Source organism: Nanorana parkeri, unplaced genomic scaffold, assembly GCF_000935625.1.
Source record: "Nanorana parkeri isolate BGI_ZX_2015 unplaced genomic scaffold, ASM93562v1 scaffold13, whole genome shotgun sequence".
Taxonomy (NCBI): domain Eukaryota; kingdom Metazoa; phylum Chordata; class Amphibia; order Anura; family Dicroglossidae; genus Nanorana; species Nanorana parkeri.
In genome coordinates, this window is record NW_017306281.1 from 2,718,989 (window position 1) to 2,740,525 (window position 21,537).

Consider the following 21,537-nt stretch of genomic DNA (forward strand, 5'->3'; position numbering starts at 1 on the left):
AATGTAAGCAGGCCGACTCACCGCGTTCCGGTGCGGGAGGGGGTGTGGAGCTGTATTGAAGTCAATGGCATCGCCCACAGTGCGATCGCCCGCACTCGGAACGCAGGCACATTAGTGCCTTCATTCCGGTCCAGTGCAATCTGCAAAAATAGTGCTCGCAGCATTTTTGCGGATCGCACTGGACTGGAACACAGGCACTAATGCAGGCGATCGCACTGTGGGCGAGGGGCCTGCCTGCGGTGCCATTGACTTCAATGCACCGCCACGCCCCCTCCCGCCCCTGAATGCAGGTGTTTTTTCGTTGGTAGATCTCAATGAGCTCATCATTTGAAAAGTAGATCTCCAGACGAAAAATAGTGGGCGCCCCTGCTCTATATCATTAAACTTGCTGGGATTTGGTTCTTTTATTATTATAGTTTTCAGGGATTGGACTTTCACTATAGATATACTGTATTCATTATGTTTATTCTCCGACCTTTAAATGCACTTGTTTATTTTCTGAACAGGGTATTTGGTTCAGGAAATCAAGAAATCTGACATTCCAGTTCCAGAAGGAAATATGTTGCCAGCAGCCCCACTTCCAAAACACGTGCTAGAAATACAGGTATGTTTTACTGTTTGTAATCTTTACAGGACCTATGGCAAGTAAAGACCTAGGTGAACTTTGGCATAGCTTGCTGCCAGATATTGCATCTCCTTGGTGAACATCACATTACTCCTGCTTCTGTGTGGTATCTATGTTTTTTAACTGCCTAATGTCTTTGCTTGTATTAAACTGATGCATCACACTCTTAACAGGCATTATAGGGGTTAAACATAATAATGACTAAAATGTAATAGCAATGTATTTTCAAGCCAGCCTTTTGTATTTATTGTACAGTAGAGCTCAGACTGGGCAAGGGAGAAGCAGCACAAGGACCCAGTTGGTAGCGCTGCAGTGCAGAGCATGCTGATGGAGGGGGCGGGCAAGGTGAACTCATTAGTCTGCTGCTTCCCCTTGTACTGTCCTGTTACAGGCTGGGTGATGGTGAAAGCATGCAAGTGTTCCATAACTGCAGCAGAGAATAATTAGGTCTACTGCTCTGTCAGACAGGGCTGTCGTGTGTAGTAGAGCAATGTTAAACTCGGAACAGGATGAACAGAAATACAAATTCTTTGGCAGGTAAAACCATTCTGTGTATTTCATCTGGGTTTTGCCTGGAGTTCAGCATTAGTCAAGCTGTTTGCTGACAGCAGGCTTTGAACAAGCTTTCGGGTAGGCAAATGGTTTTTGAAGAGATGTTTAAATGAAAGCTGTTTACATTCTATTAAATTATTTATTTGTGTCAGTAACATTTTGTAAATTTTTGGCAGCAGTTAATGTAGCCGTTATAAATTGAAGATTTACTAGAATTTTCTGCATTACAGAGGCGTGACTCCTGTATTTTACTGAACTTTAAAAGAGAACCATGTTCTCTTTAGGGTCACGGGAGGACATTTACTAATGTCCTCCTATGACCCAAAACTCAGCATTTAGCGGGCTATTGTCCACTATTTGCTGACCGCGCAGAGCCACACTGAAGCAGGGACTCTGCTGCCTGATTGGCAGCTGGCTCTGTCTCTCTAGAGCCAGCTGCCCCACCCCCTCTCCTGTCCATCAGTGACTGACAGTTACCGCTCTCTACAGGTAGAAGATCGGGAACTGAGCGATCAGCAGTATGTGATCGCTCGGTTCCTGATCAATGGAGCCGACATGTGACAGCTTCAGTGTCTATGGGGATGAGTGTATTTCAATCTCCCCATAATTCTCCTTTAACCACTTCAAGACCAGGGCATACAGGTACATCCTTTGGTCCTGAAGTGTTTATAACAAGATCATTGCTCCTGCAGCTCCTCCTCTCTTTTATTTTTCTCAGCAGACGGAGGGCTTTAAAGTACAAGTGATCTTAGCGGCTACTGGACAAATTTTTTAGTCCCGTGGGGACCGCGACTATATATGGTACCAGTGTTAATGTCTGCACATGTTACAAGCGGCAACTGTCACGCATTCGAGTTAATGATCAGGTGACAGCCGCTGCATGACCGTGACCATGTGTCCTTGTCAGCTGGCTGCGGGCCACATAATACCGGCTTGCAGGCCGGTACTTTGAGGCCCCTGACAGAGAACCTGTTAGCCCCCTTGTGATGATCGTAATAAAAAATTCAAGTATAGAGTAATAAAATATGTAAAATAAATTTTTACAGCAACCCCCGGTGGTATCTACATGCGAATGCAAGCACGTGTGTAGGTCAAGCATGTGTATGTAAACAGCAATTGAGCCACACATTCGGTATCGCCACAAACATCGGAATCAGAGCAATGACCCCAAGGCCATAATTCACTGTTAACTCTAAATTGATGAGCGTTAAAGGATTTTAAAGTGTCGCCTATAAACAGTAACACTTTAAGTGCCATAGTGTTGTACCATCGCACAGGCGCACACAATTTTAGGGCTTGACATGTTTGGTATCTATTTACTTGACATGGCCTTGTCTTTTATATTTTTATTAACCAACTTTATTAGCCAGAAGGTGGAGCTCCTAAGTTTATTTTCAGTTTTTTTTTCTGTTTCTCTTTACCACTCTTTCAAAAAAATAAAAAAAAACAAGTTTGTAGAACTCAATAGCTCAAGCAAACACAGAAGTAAATGGCTCAGGGAAGTGACTTATCCTGTTTTGGATTTCAGGCAGGCAGCTTCTGCGTAGTGCTCTGGGAATCCTTAGTCAAAAATGTAAATGCAAACCATAAGGGCTCATTTGCACAGCATCTAGTGTGCGGTGCCCTGGCACAGTGCCGTAGTGCTAATCCCAGCGCATCGCACTTTCTACTTTTTGTTTTGTTAGTACTTCATTTAAATGGGACATTTCATTCAGTTCTACGGTCACAGCGGGGTTTTAAGGCGGTTGCACTACGTCGCATCCCGCTGGTTTGAAAAAAGTAAGGCATGCTTTTTTTTTTTTCTCCAGCACACACAACCGCATTTCAGTAGGAATGTGCATCATCCATGATGAGGCAAATTGCCTTGCGTTGGGGCTGCACTGGAAACAACTGCCAGCACAGCTCCAACGCAGATTGCGTGAATGGACCCTAATATATTGCCTTTAAGGGTAATTCCAGTTTCCTTGCAAATGTGGGAAACTGAAATGCCCCCCCAGTAGTCATAATTTTGAAGGATCCAGCGGTCGCCCCACTGCAGCCAGTACACCGTACACAGCATTGCAGCCCGTACTCTGTATATGGAGTGACCACACTGACCAATGACTGCTTGCCGTTTGCAAGCATTACTCCATATACAGAGTCCCGAGCTGCAATGCTCTGTCCCATACGCTGGTTACAGTGAGGGGGCACAGCCATATTCAGTTTCCCACATTTACTGGGAAACTGGAACTACTCTTTTAAAGCTGAACTCCAGACTAAGCGCTAAATACTAGGGATGCACCTATATCGGTTTTTATATATTGTACTGCTATTATTATTTTTTTTCAGTACTCACCAACACCTAATACCGATACGGGAAGTCCCATTAAGGAAGCCGGGCAGCGTGTAATTCACTGCCCAGCTTCCTGATTAGCTGGGAGGCCGGCTCCATGCTCCTAAGTCACCAGGTGGCGAGGAAGCATTGAGTCGGTTTTCTGGCCAATAAGGAAGCTGGGGGCGTGTAATGACTTGTCTCCTGGCTTCCTGATACCCTAAGTTCAGGTAACGAGAGCATTTGGGCGAATAAGAGTACTCGCCCAAATACTTGGTATCGGCACTGGTGCATCCCTACTAAATACACAGTTTATGCAAATATGCAAACTGCCTAAGTGACAAAGTTATAATACTATATTCAGTCTTGTTATCCAGACAACCCTAGCTGACATAGTTAGGTTGGTGACTTCAGTCTCCCTTTTCTGTATTTAAAGCAAACCTATCATGAGAGAAATGTATCCTGACAATACTGACCTCTATTTCAAAAACCTGGTTGCATGGCTCTTGTGCTGATGCAATGGCTTTAATATTTTTTCTCATTGACATGCATTTTGGCTTCCCTAGGTTGGTGCTTTTGTTACTGTAGAGAATCTCTAGCACCAGGCCATTGGCTAGAGTTGGGCAACCCATACCAGGGGTATTTCTGAAAGGATATAAAACCCACTGTTCACCCAAACAGATAATTAGTTGAGTGCCATATTTTGTTTCACTGGTCAGCTGTGACTAGTCATCTTTGGGCCATGCTTTCAGAAAGTGCTTTGCTGTTTTTAGTAACAATATTGGCTGATAGTGTTGTATACAAATGCATAGCTGAAACTTTTTTGTTTTGTATTTGAGTTAAGGGTTTCTTTAACATGCCTCCAACTCTGTCTTCTAGGAACAGTTGCAGAAGCTAGAATCTGAATTGAGGGAAGTAAATAAGAACAAGGATAAGCTACAAAAAAACCTTCAGGAATTAACCGAATATACTCAAATGCTGCGAGTAACCAAGGGCTTTGTGCAGAGATCATCAGAGGTAGTTGTCCAAGAATGTTTCTAACTGGTTTAATATAAAATAGTGTAAGAGTCTTCTGTGTTGCTAACCATCCTGTGTTCAGTAATAATATAGAGAATGTGGTGTCAGTGTTTCATGAGCACCAACACAACTGATGCTGAATATCAATTAAAAATGGCTTCCTCCTCAGGTACATTTTAAGGAAAAGTTGCAGCTTATTCACTAAAACAGTGCATAGAGCAGTAAAGATGTACAAAGTGTAGTATCAAACAGCAACCAGCATTTGAAACCAGGCTAAAAGATCTTTTTGTTGCCTGCAAGTACAAGTTGGTCCTCAAATTGAGCCTTGGACCCATGTGGCACCCCTTTGATCCTAGACACAGGTTGAACCATGTGATTTTGACTTTTACTCAGCTATTTGACACCCCAGCATTACACTAAGCCCTTTCCCTGTCAAATCAGCTGTCGGATATCACAAACTCTGCTGGCCACTGAAATTCGGGCATGTGACAACTGAATAACAGTGAGTTGTGGACTAGTGCCAGTTGAAGGGTTGTTTTGAAGAGCAAACACAGCAGTGTCCTGTAAAGTAACCTAATTACTGGCCATAATGAGATCACTTTTAAGTAATTGTAAATTTTGCATTCTTCATTCTCATTAAGGTTTGTGTTCCTTTTTAGCAGGAAACCTCTTCACTTACGATTTATGAGGAGTTTCCTGCTTTGGAAAAGGAATCCTTAATGGACTATACTTGTATGCAGAGGCTTGGAGCCAAACTGGGGTAAGTTGTAATAGTCTTGATAATCATGAAAACCTCCTGCTTTTAGGTCAATGAGACGTAAGCTTGGAATTTTGGTATTTTGCTTGTTATTGCTGCTGTCGGTTTATAGGTATGTGAAACCTACGAAATTTCCTGTATATATAACCTTTAATCGCGGTACCTTTAAATGCCAGCCAAAGCCTTCTATACTCATGTAATTACTTTTTTTTTTTTCTTCCGACACTCTCTATTTGCTTTGGCAAGTAGCATCCGATTGTCAGGTGTATAGATTGGAGGCAGCTTGACTAGTAAGCTGAACACTTGATATAAGCAGCTGCCTGCTTCATGTCAGAGCTTCAGCAGTTAACTTGCTTCTAGGTAAAAGCAATGTCTACGAAACTATGGGATTGGTCCAAACTTTATCAATTGGTTGCAATTATTGTACCAGGTTCCTGTAGCTAGGGCAGGGGTGCCCACAATTCTGTGTGCGAAGATCTACTTTTTGTATCACCCGCTCAATGAGATCTACCAAAGAATGGCAGGTCCGATGCGATGAACACACTGTAAAAAGGGGTCATCTAATCTGTATGCGGATCTTTTGTCACTTGTTTACTGGAGGTGGATTACAGCATGGAATAGATTAATCGATTCATTTTGATTAATTATAACGCACATACAGATCCAACTACATGCCCCACTCAATATGGCCGCTGCTTGAGTGGGGCAACTCAGAATAATAACATGCTGGATTAGTGTGATCCTAGTTCATTTTATTACTTCATTGCTGTGCTGTATGTGTATAGGCCAATGCCTTGGCTGGCGCTCATGCAGAAAGTTTCCTGGGCAAACCACCGGCTCTGTCGGCTAACGAAGGGGGGAAGAGTTCGGTGAATTCACGGACATCGTCACCGGGCTCCTCCCACCTTCCCTTCGTTAGACGACGGAGCCACTTGGGTAAGGGGGGAGGAGTCCGGTGACGTACCCAGATAAACGGAGCAGCCAAATTGAACTAGCAATCGCAATCTACCAGAAATATCTTTGCGATCGACCTAGTGGGCACCCCTCAGCTAGGGTGTCCGCCAACAGTACGAGGCAAGGCTGTCCTTTATCACAGTTGCTTTATGACTTGATTGTGGAACCACTGGCGACTTCCAGTCGTGCAACAAAGGGACTACAAATAGAATTTACTGAAATAATTGTACTCTATGCAAATTACCTACGTGTATATTTCAAGGATGCAGGCTGTTTTACCGGCCATTGAGGACTACGGCAGGTTTTCTGGTATAAAAATTAACTTGAGTAAATCCCAAATTCTAAGCATAGACCATTTTTCTCCAAGTGCATATCAAGTTTCTCTGCCTCTGTTGTGAACTAGCTCTATTAAATAGAACTCACTGAGTTTTTTTTTCTTTTGAACATTGATCCCCCTTGTCAAACTTGGACTAAACTCCCATGAAGGGTATAGCAGGTCTAGTCAAATTGAATTCGCTTCCAGAAATCCTCTACGTTCTATGGCACTCTTGGTGTATCTCCCATTGAAATACTTTTAAGATGACGGATTCTCGTCATTCATCAGGGTTAACAAAAGTCAATACTTAAGAGAACTATGGGGTAAATGTTTTTCCCCATGGTTCTCTTAAGGGTCTCGGGAGGACATATACTAGCATCCTCCTGTGACCCAAAGCTCCAGTATGTCGCGAGCTACAGCTCGCGGTATACCGAGACCACCGCTTCCGGGATTGATACCGAAATTACTGTTGAACCACCCAGCTGCGTGAGTGACAGCAGGCTCTGCCTATCTAGAGGCAGTTTCATTGTCACACGTCGGCTCGAACGATGAGGATCAGTGATTTTCACTCACCTCTTAGTTCTCCCTTTAATTAAGGACTTGCACTGCCAGACTTTAATCCCTGTTTTATTGCAGGCCAATTCTCCCACATATATAGATAAGAGAGTAGTGTAGCAGTATTAGAGTGTTAGAACGGTTACCTAGTTACCACACATTACCTTGTATCAATGAGCGGTTATTCTGTTCATTAGTCTCGCCTTTCGAAACCTGTTTGTCAACTAAAACACTGTTATTTTCTGTTCACTGGATTTCTGTCATGCTTGTATTTTGTACTTAAAATTTTAATTAAGTTTTTTTTGAATGTGGAAATCAATATACGTGTTTGTTTATTGAGAAACATGATCCAAGTTACATATTTATGTGTGGTAATACTAGGTGAGCTTCTAGGACCCTCTGTTCATATGTAGGTGATATTAGAATTGGGTGTTTCAATCAATAGGATCATAATCGGGTGTTAATGTGGGGCACCCTGTCTTCTTTAAAGAACAGTCTATTCAAGTCTGAACTTAATAGAGGTTTGTGAAAATGTTTCATGCCTCAAACAAGGGAGATTTGTGAAGACCTCCAAAAAACTTTCATGCATATTAGCCTGAAAAAGGAACTATTTCTAGCAAGATTGGACTCCACAAATCCACTGTTAGGCAGATCATGTACAAATAGAGGCAATTCAATTCTGTTTTTACTCTGCCCAGAAATGGTCGACTAACAAAGTTTGCACAAAGAGCAAGATGTAGGAAATCTCAAAGAATCCCAGGCTAATGTCTAAAGAACTAAAGGAATCTCTTGCATTGGCAGATGTCAGTGTTCAGGAGTCCACCATTAGAAGGACACTGAACAACAGGGTGTGAATAGGGTTGCTAGGAGACGACCACTACAATCCAAAAAGAACATTGCAGTCCAGCTAGTTTAAGGACCACATTGATAAGTCAGAAAGCTATTTGAGAATTATTCTGTGAATAGATGAGACCAAACTATAGTTTGACTTTGAAAATTATGACTAGATGGTACAGATGCCCTGTGTGTGCTGGTAGAGCTGCATCTTGCAGTCCCCCATTTCGTGGGCATGTACACCAATCAAATGGTTGTGGAACCTCATTCTTTCTTTATATTGCAGGGTGACGGGCTCACAGATACAAAACACCCCTCAGACCACTCTTCTTTCTATTTCTATCCGAGACCATTTAGTTTATTAATAAAGACATCTGCCATTTTTTTCTCACTGTAGCCAGAACATTCATGTCTCGCTATTGGCGAACCCCTCGCATCCCCTCACTGTCTGAATGGGTTACTGAACTGGATTCCATAATGCTAATGGAGCAATTGACGGTGGCAGCTCACAAAAGCATGGAACAATTTACCACACTTGAGCAGCTTGTATGATCTTTAGGCACTCCCAGGAACTCGTAGATCTCTTGATGAAATGGGTGACATATCACCAGTCGCAACTGGCCATAGTGAAGAGATTTGAGGAACTATCTTAATCCCCCTTACGCCTTACACTCCCATACCTATACGCCCATCTCATTGCCTCACCCCGCTCTATATACTGCTACCTCACGTTCTTCTTTACCTTTTCCCACTCCCTATATACTTTTTTTTCCATCCCTTTGTGGCATACAATGTCCAAACCGAACACCCACGAAGTCCACATTTAACCTAGATTACTACCCTTTGATTACCACAAGGAGGGTTGGTAACCTTCACATTTTAAACGTTGAAATTTTTATCTATACACTATTAATATACCACTCCAATGTACAACCTGAGCTTTACCATATTGTTCTATTGTCCGTTTTATAAATTCATTTTACTGAATCTTCACTAGGTACCATGTATATTATCAGAAATGGCATTTCACTATGTTTTAAACAGATGTTTATTCTACTCACTTCACAAGCTCTAAAACCCTTAATAAACCCAGACTATCCATAAAAAGATTTTAGCGGCAAAAGGTAAACACTGCATATCAACATAAGAACCTTATCTCTGGGAAACATGGTGATGACAGAATCATAGTTCAGAACAATAGGCTTAGGAGGGCCCTGCTCATGAGAGTCCTTACAATCTAGTAGGAGGGGCAAGTGATACAAAAGGTAATAATTGTTTAGATTGAGTTATTGGAAGAAGTAAAAGGGCAGTTATGTTTGAGATGAGAGAGGCTTCCCTGAAGAAATTAGTTTTTAGGGATCGCCTGAAGGTGGACAGAGTAGGAGATAAGCGGACAGATTGTTGTAAGGAATTTCAGAGGATGGGGGACATTCTGGAGAGGTCCTGGAGGGGAGTATGGGAGGAATTCTTAAGAGGAATGGAGAGCACGGTTTGGGTGATTATTTTGAGATGAGGTCGGTAATGTAGGTCAAGGGGCAGAGATTACAAACAAGTGATGTCTTAGTTAATGGCTAAGACAATTAATGTTTTGGAATGGCCAAATCAAAGTCCTGACCTTAATTCTAAAGAAATGTTGTGGAAGAACTTGAAGTTGTCAGTTTATGTGAAGAAGCACACCAACACCCCTGAGTTGAAGCTGTTCAGTAAGGAGGTATGAGCTAAAATCTATTTGCTGATTGTGCAGCGCTTACTGATCAACAATTAACGGAAATGTTTAGTTGCAGTAGTTACTGCCCAAGGGGGGCACAGCATAGAAAACCAGATAGTTTTCCGTGCACAAATATCTACAGTATCTTTGTATTTTCTTTCAAAAATAGAAAATGAACAAGCATTATGTTTTTTGACTTTAATTGGGTTCTCGGTTTCCTGTGTGAAAAACAGGTCATGCTTTAACTCCTATTGAAATTTCAAAATGGTTCACAAACTCTAAAGCACCACTTTACATCCCCATCTAAACTCTGTTGTATTTTGAAATATATTACAGCCCAACTTGGAGCTAAATTTTTATAGGGTTGCAGCTAACGTTTATTTTCATAATCGATATGTTGCCCAATTATTTTTTTTCAACTAAGCGATTGGTTGCATTAAAAAATCTCTCTCTATCCTTCCCCCATCGTTGCCAACGATTCTCATCATCGATTATTACCGATTTAATCGATTAGTTGTTGCAGCCCTAGATTTTTATATGTATATTATAATATAATAAATAATCAGCTGGTTGTAAAACCATTTAGGAGCTGTCCCCCCGTATCCCTTCATTGCCACATGATGATCTCAGTCTTTCGGGTTAAATGACGCCCAGCATTACTCAACCTGGAAGACTAAGTACAGAGCGTCCTAGCCCCACCATCTCCGCAATGGAAGGGGGCTCCAGCCGGGAAAAGGAGGGGAGTTGGTGCACAAAGTTGGGCTTTAAAGGGTAGCTTAGGGGAGCATACAGGGGCTACTATATTGAACTATTACTGTTATCCTTTAAGTGCAACTTAGTCATCAAATACCCATGCTGAGATGTTGCAGTCTACTCGCCTTATCATGGCTGTTGGAAATGCAGCATGCTTCAGATGCACAAAGGATGTTCAACACATTCTGAAATGTTGGCATGCTTTGTGTATAGAAATAATTCTCTGTGTGTATAAAGCTTTCTCAGGCGACACCAAAAATACTAGGAGAATGTGGCTCCTAGTGATGTAAAAATTGTGTATCCATCCCTTCTTGGTCCAGCTTTAATAGGATAGTCAAGTGGGGGCTCTCATTTTTGGGGCTTTTACTAACTGATGGATTATGGCAAACTGGATTTACACCCCTACCTTATTTTTTCTGTTTAAAATGTTTTGATGAAAGTTGCTTTTACCTTATGTTTATTACATAGACCCATGAGTACAGTGAGATCATAGTAGGAACTACACTTTACAGAAAATAATTCACTCTTTCTCTTGGCAGGTTTGTGTCTGGCCTAGTTCACTGTGCCAAACTTGAATCGTTTCAGAAGATGCTGTGGAGGGTTTGCAAGGGCTATACCATTCTCACGTACAAGGAGCTAGACGTGTTTTTAAATGACCCTGAAACTGTGAGTACACCTTTCCCTTCGTATTCGCACAACTAGCAAATGCTAACTTTGTAAGACTTAAATTTAAGGTGTCTTTAGACGTCCGCTCAGACACGCCCCCTTGCGCGCGCCGCCAGACGAGCGGGAAATGGCCGCAATTTAAAAACGGGCAGCGATGCCCGTTAATATAAATGCGATCCGCCGGCTGTAGAGCTCGGTACACGAGCTCCCTCCGGTCCCTCTCCTCTGCAAGAATGCGGAAGTGTTGTATAATACATCACTTCTGCATTCTTGTGTCACTCTCCAGCTTCAGAAGCTGCAAAGAAGCTGATGGAGCAGATCTCTGCTATATTTTAATTTTACTTACAATATCCTTTTTTTCCACTTTGGCACAAATGATGTAATGTGCCCAAGAGTTGCATCCTGTAATCAGGGAAAGGCATTTTCCTCCCCTGAGATGATGTGCATGAGCACATGTCCTAGTCACATGTGCCAGAGTTCCAGGAAGCTCTAGTAACCTGCCCTTAGTTCAAATAGCCACTGTCACAAAAAATAGCCATGATTAAAGAAAATTATCTAGAAGTATGTGTTTGTAGATTGTCATTACTAAACATTTCTATAGATGCCTTTTTGTTTTTTTAAAGATTTGGGTATAGTTCCTCTTTAAAAGGAATATGTGTTGTAATTTTTTTTTTATATACCTGTGAAAAGATTAGCTTGCTGTAAATGTTAGCAGTGTGTACATACAGTATATTCCCTGCATGGATTATACACTGAGTGGCCAGATTATGACCACCCCATCAGTACTTTGTTGGGCCACGAGATGACTTAGCGAGATGACTTTGTTGGGCCGCCTCGTGACTCCACGAGATGTTGAAAGGTGATGCGAGGAATGTGACACTGCACTGTTGCCCTTCTGTTGTCTTGTACCAGTCTCGCCACTCTCCGTTCTGCCCTAACATTGACTAGTCGCTGACACTGACGGCCACAATTTGCACGTTCAGACCCAGATTTTCGGCTGACAGTCCAGTCTCTAAACACTTTAACAACAGCTGCTCTTGAACATTTAGCAAATTCTGCTGTTTTGCTGATGCTCGCTCCAACAATCATCCCACGTTCAAAGGCTATTAAATCGCGTTGTTTACCCATATTTTCAGAAAAAAAATCACTTCTACTGTCGTGGTAAACAACCTGCTTCCCTATTTATAATGGTCTGGCCCTCTAGCAACTTCAGCGCGAAATTATAACTAACTATGGCTAATTTGCCTACAAACGTCAGGTGGTCATAATAATCTGGCCACTCAGTGAATGTTAAGGTGCCTATACACTATACAACCCTCTCAAAACTTTTGTCTTGCGAGGGTTGTGAAGTAATTTTAAAAAACGTACGATCTGCCCATCTTGGACAGGCAGATCGTACTTGCGATCATCGCAAGCCCGCCCCCCTGAGGGGCGTGCTTCCCATGACTGCAATGCTGAACGGGCAGTGTGCGCGATCATGTTAAAAACCAGCCGAAAATCGTACGATTCTCGGCTGGTTTTCCAACATGCTCGACATACAAAAGTCGTGTGGCCGAACAGTAGGAACGGTCGCACGCCTTCCATACACTGCACGATTCTCATACGATCGTGGGATTTCCTGTTTTTCTCGTACGAGAATCGTGTAGTGTATGGGCACCTTTACAGCTGTTAAGCAGGGAGGTAAAGTAGTTTTAGTGGCTAATCAACCCTCTTGCTAGTGAGTTCTTTCTTTCCATACTTGATTTTTATTCATTTGCTATGTTCCTTTGCTTGAGTAGTCAGATTTTTTAGCAAGTTCAGAGTCATTTCCTAGCACAGCCCCTTGCACTTCATAGCCCTCATGTCTTCTGGGAGGGCTTTATTACTCTGTGTGCTTGTTCAGCATCTCAGTGCAATGCCCATCTCTTCACCTCCCTCCATCAGTGGTGGTGGAGTATAGGGTAAGACTGTGCTACTTGAGTGACAGCTCTAAATCTACTGGGGCTGCTGTCATGACATCCTAGATGGCAACACCTAGCAACAGTCTTGGGGCTTTTGGACATTCCTAAATATAATACGTGCTGTTATTATTTTATGGGAATATTTTTATTTCTATTTAATGAAATGGTCTGGCAATGGAGTGCCTTTAAGAGATTAAGAGATTTACCTTTCTTAGGTTTGAAAGAGGGGCTGAGGCAGCAAAGTGAGGCTTTGTCATTGTTCTTTATCTGTATAGTTGTGGGTACTTTTGTACTGTTATCTTCTCTAAATATTTTCTCATATATATCCTGTAAGTCCATGGTACAGCTCTGACACCCTGGCAGATTATGGCTCCAGATTGTGAACTTAAAAAAAAAAATATTTGTACAGAATACAAAAGAGGTGCCTAACATTTTTACACTCTGCTTTAGGTGGAGTAACCCATAGCAACCAATTGCCATCCTGCATCAATTTTCATTGCCCCTTCTATTCCCAAATTATGGACTCTTCTAATTTGGGCACAACCGTGGAGCTTTCTGGTAGTGAGGGAACCTGCTTGTGACTTCCCATACTTTCCAATCGGCCAGTGAAGCAGCTCATCAGAATGTATAGATGTGTGGGGGACTGGAGGGGGAGGGCGAGCTCTAAGATGTACCCAGATGTGAGATGTGTTGGAGTTTGTTGTTCAATATGGGGTTAAATGGAGGGAATGAAAGCTGATGCGTGCATGTACAGGCGCCTTAAGAGTAACAGAGAAAATAATAAGTCCCTCTGCACTCCTCAAAGCGCTCCCGGCCCAATTACTTGTAGTGGTGCTCGCAGTGACAATCACGGATGGCACCGTGTAACAAACAGTGGAAAGCAGAAATCACCAGCAGTCGGTAGATATCTTTGATGTCCATTTAATCGGACCAATCGTCAATTGTCATATATAAAATAGCTAATTTTCATGTAGTAATAAGTGTCTGTGTGTGTGTGTCTCTTAATACTGATACATGCCTACTTTGTTTTTCCATTTTAAAGGAAGAGCCAACAAAATGGTTTGTGTTTCTAATTTCTTACTGGGGAGACCAGATTGGACAGAAAGTGAAAAAGATCTGCGACTGGTGAGAAATTTTCAAGCAAAACACATGACGAATGCACTCATCAATTCATCACCAGCTTTACAGCAAGGTGCACATGGAATGGGCTTTAAACAGTCAAACAGAAAAAAGTTTTCCTGGCACACTCACAAGCTAGCATGTAAAAAAAACTTGTCTCACACTAAGGTTAAAAACAGAGGTTTGGATACACGTCTTCTGCAGAAAATGTGAAAGCCGCACAGCCGCGCCAAGGCACCTCTTATAGTGCGGTCCTAACTCTAAACTATCAGAGCCTCCATCTTGGAGCACATGGGGCAGAAGATAAAATTGGGTGCAGGTTTGTCAGGAGGAAGCCCAACCCGCCTTAAAGGCACAGATACGCACAATGGATCCCACACTTTGCTTGATTGATTTGGTGCAGTGACGCATGGGGGGGTCTCAGCTGCCATTGGGATGTGCGGGATCCTTTGTGCGTCTCTGTGCCTTTAAGGGAGGTTGGGCTTCCTCCTGACAAACCTGCACCCAATTTTATCTTCTGCCCCATGTGCTCCAAGATAGAGACTCTGATAGTTTAGATTTAGGACCGCACTATAAGAGGTGCCTTGGCGCGGCTGTGCGGCTTTCACATTTTCTGCAGAAGACGTGTATCCAAACCTCTGTTTTTAACCTTAGTGTGAGACAAGTTTTTTTACATGCTGGCTTGTGAGTGTGCCAGGAAAACTTTTTTCTGTTTGGTGAGAAATTTTCATCCCTCTGCCCAGTTTTCTACATCATTTACAGTAAAGATTCTGTGATATTGTTCCTGCTGTAACATGACCTACACACCGTTCCCTCTATCCTCAGTGCCCGAAACTTGATAGGAGACATTCTGACAGAATTGTGCAATGCTTACTTGGCTCACAGCACAGGCACTCTGACATATTGCTAGTGTGCAGGGAGTATTGGCAATTGCTATGTATATGATTATGCTAGCTGCCAAATGGTTGTTTACAATTATTATAAATTAAGGTACATACACATTTTGAGCTATTGCATGGATTACTTGACAGTAGTTTGTTTGGTGCAAGATTGATATTTTTAACTTCTGGCTGTGCTGTTTCTTGATTTAATGTAGAGATAGTGTTATCTTTTGCTGTCTGTATAGGAAATAATTCAAGCAGCATTCTTGCTTAACAATTGTTGAGATAAAACGAATACACGTATACATAATACGCCACTTAGACATTTCACAGGAAGTCATAATGACATCATAAGGCTAATCTGACAATGCTCACACAACATAATATAATACCAACATATGCAGATGAAATATGTGAACTGGGATTCTCTTTTCACATAATTGGATAACTGACGTGAATCTTAACACATTTTACTGTGTGAATATTTTCAAATCCATTCCTAAATCATCCTCTGTCTCTTTTAAGGCTGATAGATTTGCATTGCTTTGAAAGAGCAGTAAAGCAGAATCACTTTGTAGCACTCCTAATCAGAAAAACTACAACAAAATTATATTCTGGACTTGTATGGCTGGTCCATGTACTATTTAATCTTCTATCAAAAGAATCAAGGATTTTAACATAACCACGCATTGGGAGATGGCTTATTTGTAACTTCTGGTAAACACCTAATGCACACCTGATATGCATATATGTTTACCTGCCAAAAAGGAATTTGGCAAGCCACGCTACTGCTGCGTAGATTAGCTCAAACTCCCTAGAGTTAGGTGATGATGGTGATGAGTAACGTAGGAAGCTGAATTGCTTAATCATGAACTCTTACCTGTCTGGCTGTGTGCAGTTGGAAAATTTGTATAAACCATAAGACTAGCAGTGTAGAAACCTGTTGGGAGGTAAAACGGTAAGGGCCCATTACAGCGAAGCATGTTAATGCTCCATGCATGCTTATTTTTAATATCCTCTCCATGCACTAAGGCAAGTTTAGCCAAACTTCAGCCCTTCAGCTGCTGTGGAACTACAAGACCCATAAGGTATTGCAAGACTGACCACCACATGATTGGATTCGTAGCTTCACAGCTGGAGGGCCAAAGTTTACCTACCCCTGCTCAAAGGGAATGTACTTGTGTTGCAGCGCATGGTAAAGCATTCACAAAAATGATGCATGTCAGATTTTTAGGCAGTTGCAGTTCATTGGCAGTCCATTCAAATGAATGGGCCGCCTTAACGCAATGCAATTTGACACCAAAACACCAAAAATAATATTAAACACACTGCAGTGCACCGGCTTGGTTTTCATGTACCCTCAACATACACTGAGTGGCCAGATTATTATGACCACCCCATCAGTACTTCGTTGGGCCACGAGATGACTTCGTTGGGCCGCCTCGTGACTCCACGAGATGTTGAAAGGTGATGCAAGGAATCTGACACTGCACTGTTGCCCTTCTGTTGTCTTGTACCAGTCTCGCCACTCTCTGTTCTGCCCTAACATTGACTAGTCGCTGACGGCCACAATTCGCACGTTCAGACCCAGATTTTCGGCTGACAGTCCAGTCTTTAAACACTTTAACAACAGCTGCTCTTGAACATTTAACGAATTCTGCTGTTTTGCTGATACTCGCTCTATGGCTCCGAGCGCCAACAATCATCCCACGTTCAAAGGCTGTTAAATCGCGTTGTTTCCCCATATCTTCAGAGAAAATAACTTCTACTGTCGTGGTAAACAACCTGCTTCCCTATTTATAATGGTCTGGCCCTCTAGCAACTTCAGCGCCAAATTATAGCTAATTTGCCTACAAACGTCAGGTGGTCATAATAATCTGGCCACTTAGTGTATATGTATTATATGGCTTTGTTGGTTGTCTTGGAACTTTGCTTAAAAATAATTGCATTAACATTGCATATTTAAAATTTCTCTTGAACCGCATTCCAGTCAGAGCCATTGCTTAGTGCTGGGAGATGCATTAAGTTACTGCAACCTTTTATATAAAACAGTTTTTTGGATATTGCATTACAGTTACCATTGCCACATGTATCCTTACCCAAACTCCTCTGAGGAAAGACAAGAGATAATATCTGGACTGAACATAAGAATTCAAGACTTGCAGACGGTAAGCTGAGTTTCCAGATTATCCAGATTAGATGTGGTGGCTGCATTTGTTTTTTTCTTTTTTTCTTTTTTTCACCTACTAATTATTGCCAATAACACACTTCCAATCCTGGGGTGATAATGCTAAATCACTTTATTGTAACAGGACAGCATAAACAGGACAGTACTATTGTGGGAACTCCCCCTATCCTCTTGTATATGACATAGATGAATGTCATCCTGTAGTCCTTAGAACAATGTAACCGATAGCAGCGCAGCACAAGCAGAGAGGACAGATAGTTATTATCTGACAAGATTTCTGGCAAGATCAACAGGAATTTTTCGCACTCCTCAAACAAATATTACAAAATTCTTTCAATGGGATGTTCAACAGACCAAAAGGGAGCAAAAAAGAGAAGTTTATTGTTGGGGTTTACATACACTTTGGATATGGAGGAATTGCACAGTAACTAGTGAACTGTTATTCATTGTTTAACCCTTTCGCTGCCAAGGACGTATGGCATACGGACCTACAAAAGTGCTTCCAGCTGGCCAGCTCAGTATGCCATACGGACCTGGCATTTACAGTTCTACTATAAGCTGATGGCTTTAGCGACCATCAGCTTATAGTAGAACTGTTCAGGGGACTGTCCCCTTTAAATTAATAGCTGTCATCAGCGGCTCACAAACCGCTGATGACTGCTATTATCAAAAATACCGGGCGACCCCGCCGCTGCCGGCATCTGGAGTCTCTCATCCCTCCCTGGAGCCATCCCAGGGAGGGATGAGAGACTCCATGGATCCCCGCTGCTTGTAGGGTCTGTGGCAGCGGGGATCCGTACAAAAATCACCGGCGGGGGGGTCCCGGGAACGAGCGGCGGCTGGCCGCAATTCAGGATGGCCGAGCGGTGTTCCGATCCGAGCCGCTGTCATCCTGTCAGTTTTTGGATGACAGCGGCTCTGTAATATGGTTTGGGGGGTCTTTTACAAACGCTAGCAACGCAGCAGTTGAAAATCAAATCAATAGGAAAAAATTGCAGAAAATTCAAAAATGGCTTGGCCAGCTGATTTGAAAAATGTTCCGGAGGGCTTGGCAGCGAAAGGGTTAATATGCAATAAAAGAAAATACAGCTAAACTTAATTTTTTCAGATTGGATAGTATGAGCACCAAAGGCTGCTGCATATTAAATCTTGTTTTCCCCACCTCTCCAAGTCCTTTTTTTTCTCTTTTTCTTTTCTTTGACATGATTTGTTTGCAGATTGTAATCTACATACCCCTATTCGACTAGCGTAATGTGTCAGTTTCTTGAACGGCTAATTTGGAAAGAGTATGTTCATTTATAAAAGTATAGGAATTTCCTGTACCCATCAGTTCCATCTAGGGGCACTAGTGCTCTGCGAACAACAGCTGCCTGGCTATATGCCATGGACTTTTATAAATGAACTCCTAAGGCCTTGTTCACACCAAATGCAGACCAGATCTGCATGAGTTTCTGCACACGCAGTGCAGTGGGGTTTGCCGCATTTTTGATGCGTTCCGGGCCGTTTTTGGTAAAAAAACCAAAAACATTTAGTTTAAAATGAGCTTTCAGTGTGTTCGAGTGCGTTTGCATACATTTTTTAACCTCTTGCCGTCCGCCCGTAGTAGAAAAACGGACGGACGGCACTGCTGCATCTGCGGGTTGCCGTCTCCAAGCTGCGATGTGAACTGGAGCTAAAAAATACCATTTGGAATACATTGGACGCAGTTTTGCTCCGGTCTGTAACTGCTCTGCTCCTGGAACGCGCTTGCTGTGAACAAGGCCTAAATGTTTACTGTAATGTTTAAATGCTCATGTTTCTTGTAAAGCAGTACATAACTAGTTGTAAGCAGCATAAATAAAACAGCTGCTTATTAACCCATCACCCCACTGCTGCTTATACTCTCCCCATTTGCTCTCCTGCCACTCTGTTCACATCACTAGAGAGATTTGAATATCAGGTGAATCCAGTTATGAAGGAACATGTGACTCTCTCCCATGAATGCAGTGCTGGGTGCCTAAGCAGGGGAGGGCGTGTGAGTGACAGTTAACGGGTGGAGCTATTGGCAAAGTAAAGGTGTTGTTTTTCGCTGTATGGGTAATGCACATGTTCTCTTTAAAGTTTTAAAAATCTTAACATGCATTAGTATGACTGACTAATTTTGGCTGTATAACAAGTGCTTTAATATATTTCTCAAATATTCTCAATATATTCCTTTTAGGTGATTTCCCAAACTGAGGATTATCTCAGACAAGTTCTCTACAAGGCGTCAGAGTCCATCTTCAAGTGGGTTATTCAAGTCAAGAAAATGAAAGCTGTATATCATGTGCTGAACTTATGCAGTTTTGATGTCACCAACAAGTGTCTGATTGCTGAAGTATGGTGTCCTGTGACGGATCTTCAGAACGTGAGACAAGCACTTGAGGAAGGCTCAGTAAGTTCTTTTGGTTGTTGTGGCCCTTGTCTCTCACAAAGGTTTTAACTAGTAAAGGTTCATCATATCCCTGTGCTTATGCTGGCATCAATGGCAGGGCTTTCTTTTGTTGAGGGCCCGTTCACACCATCCAGTGCATTCATCTCACAGTTGCAGGACATGAGCGCACTGGACCGATTAATAAGACCCTCTGCGTGTTCTTGGGCGTGATGGAGAGATGGCACCGCAGACACGCCTCAAGCCCGCAGTGCATGCACTATTTTTTGCCATCGCACCACACTGGAACGCAGAGCATTGCGGTACCACATGTCTCGTGCGGGTAATCGCACTGTGGGCCGGAGGCGTGTCTGCGGTGACATTGAAATGAGTGGCACTGCCATGCCCCTTCCTACCCCAGAACAAAGGGAGGGTTTGATTAAGCGGTTCAGTGTGTTCATGTCATGGAACTGTGAGATGAATGAAGTGGATGGTGTGAACAAGCTGTGAAGGGGGTGCTTGTTTGCTGCAGCCCGTTCCGCCTGTCAGCGCTCGTGGATTGGAGAGGGGAAGGGGGAATCCAGCCCCTCCCCTGTCACGGCAGAGGGCCGTGACAGGATCGAGAAGTGAGCGAACGCAGGTATGTGTTCGCTCACTTCCCGATCTACTGAGCCGTCCTGTGACAGTCTCATTGTCACAGGTCGGCTAGAACTATGGGGAGAGTGAAAAGCACTCAGCTCATAGTTCTCCTTTTAAGGGAGAATACCTATCCATTTGCAAAAAGGTGTTTGTACCAAATCTGATAAGTGTATTAGTGCAAAATACATTGAGATTATTACTAGCTGGTTGGGTGGTAGGGTGTGATGTCTTTCCTAGAAATGATCATCTAATAAATTTATATAAGCTTCTGCATTGGAAATATTCATGACACTCTTCTGTTATCTGCCAGAGAAAAAGTGGAGCTTCTCTACCATCTTTCATCAATCGCATTCCCACCAATGACACACCTCCAACATTAATCCGAACAAACAAATTCACTTCTGGCTTTCAAAACATTGTGGATGCCTATGGAGTGGGGACTTATGGAGAAGTGAACCCAGGTAAATTAAAATGGATCTTTTAATTAGGTTTAAAGCCCAACTCCAGCCTCAGTCCTCTGCCAGCTAATCACCCTCCCTCCCCCTGGAGTTCTCACTTTAGGCTCATCAAGATATGCTGGGTCCTACTCTTAAGTCTTCTCCCAGCTGTGGGCAGTCCCCTATAATGCAAAGCAGCACTGATGTAATGACATTAATACACTGTGAATGAAGGGTGCTGTGATGACACCTTCAAAGTAGCAGGCACGTGGCAGCCTATATTCACAGTATAGTCCTTAGTCCTCCTGGCTGAGAAATGCTGGGCATCATTCAACCTGGAAGACTAAGGACTGTGGGGAACAACTTCAAATTGAAGGGATTGTGTTTTTTTAAACACTGTAAACTATATTGGAATAAAAATTAACATTGGAGTTGGGCTTTAAGAGTCACAAGTGTGAAAAAAAATGTATTCTGATAACTGTAGGTGGTTAATATACAGTATGTAATAGCATTCTATTCATTCAAAAGGCCATTATTTATATTTTATCTATATATAGATCTACAGTATATATATTTGTGTGCACTATACTCTCCAGTTGTTAAACACCTCCCTCCTTTGTTTTTTTTTCCAGCTCCCTACACTATTATCACTTTTCCTTTCCTGTTTGCCATTATGTTTGGAGATTTTGGACATGGACTCCTGATGGCTCTATTTGCTTTTTTTCTCATTCTCTATGAAAAAAAATTTCAACATACTCAAGATGAAGTAAGCATTTTACAAGAATACACCATATGTACTTTTGTTGAAGCTAACATAGAATGTTAGCAAGGTTATAAAGGTATTTTGATGCATCTAATCATTTCTAGATCAAGCCTATTTCTGAATTTTTTTTATA

At 42.4% G+C, this 21,537-nt stretch overlaps 1 protein-coding gene across 1 annotated transcript in view; it reads left to right on the forward strand.

Annotated features, from left to right (window-relative positions):
- ATP6V0A2 (ATPase H+ transporting V0 subunit a2) overlaps positions 1-21,537 on the forward strand; it is a 54,377-nt gene that overhangs the window by 18,824 nt on the left and 14,016 nt on the right. The window contains exons 4-12 of the mRNA XM_018557411.1: positions 507-604; positions 4,368-4,505; positions 5,165-5,265; positions 10,922-11,048; positions 14,031-14,113; positions 17,063-17,156; positions 19,377-19,589; positions 20,515-20,665; positions 21,274-21,407. Coding sequence (XP_018412913.1) covers positions 507-604; positions 4,368-4,505; positions 5,165-5,265; positions 10,922-11,048; positions 14,031-14,113; positions 17,063-17,156; positions 19,377-19,589; positions 20,515-20,665; positions 21,274-21,407 — 1,139 coding nt within the window. The remainder of the gene's footprint in view (positions 1-506; positions 605-4,367; positions 4,506-5,164; positions 5,266-10,921; positions 11,049-14,030; positions 14,114-17,062; positions 17,157-19,376; positions 19,590-20,514; positions 20,666-21,273; positions 21,408-21,537) is intronic.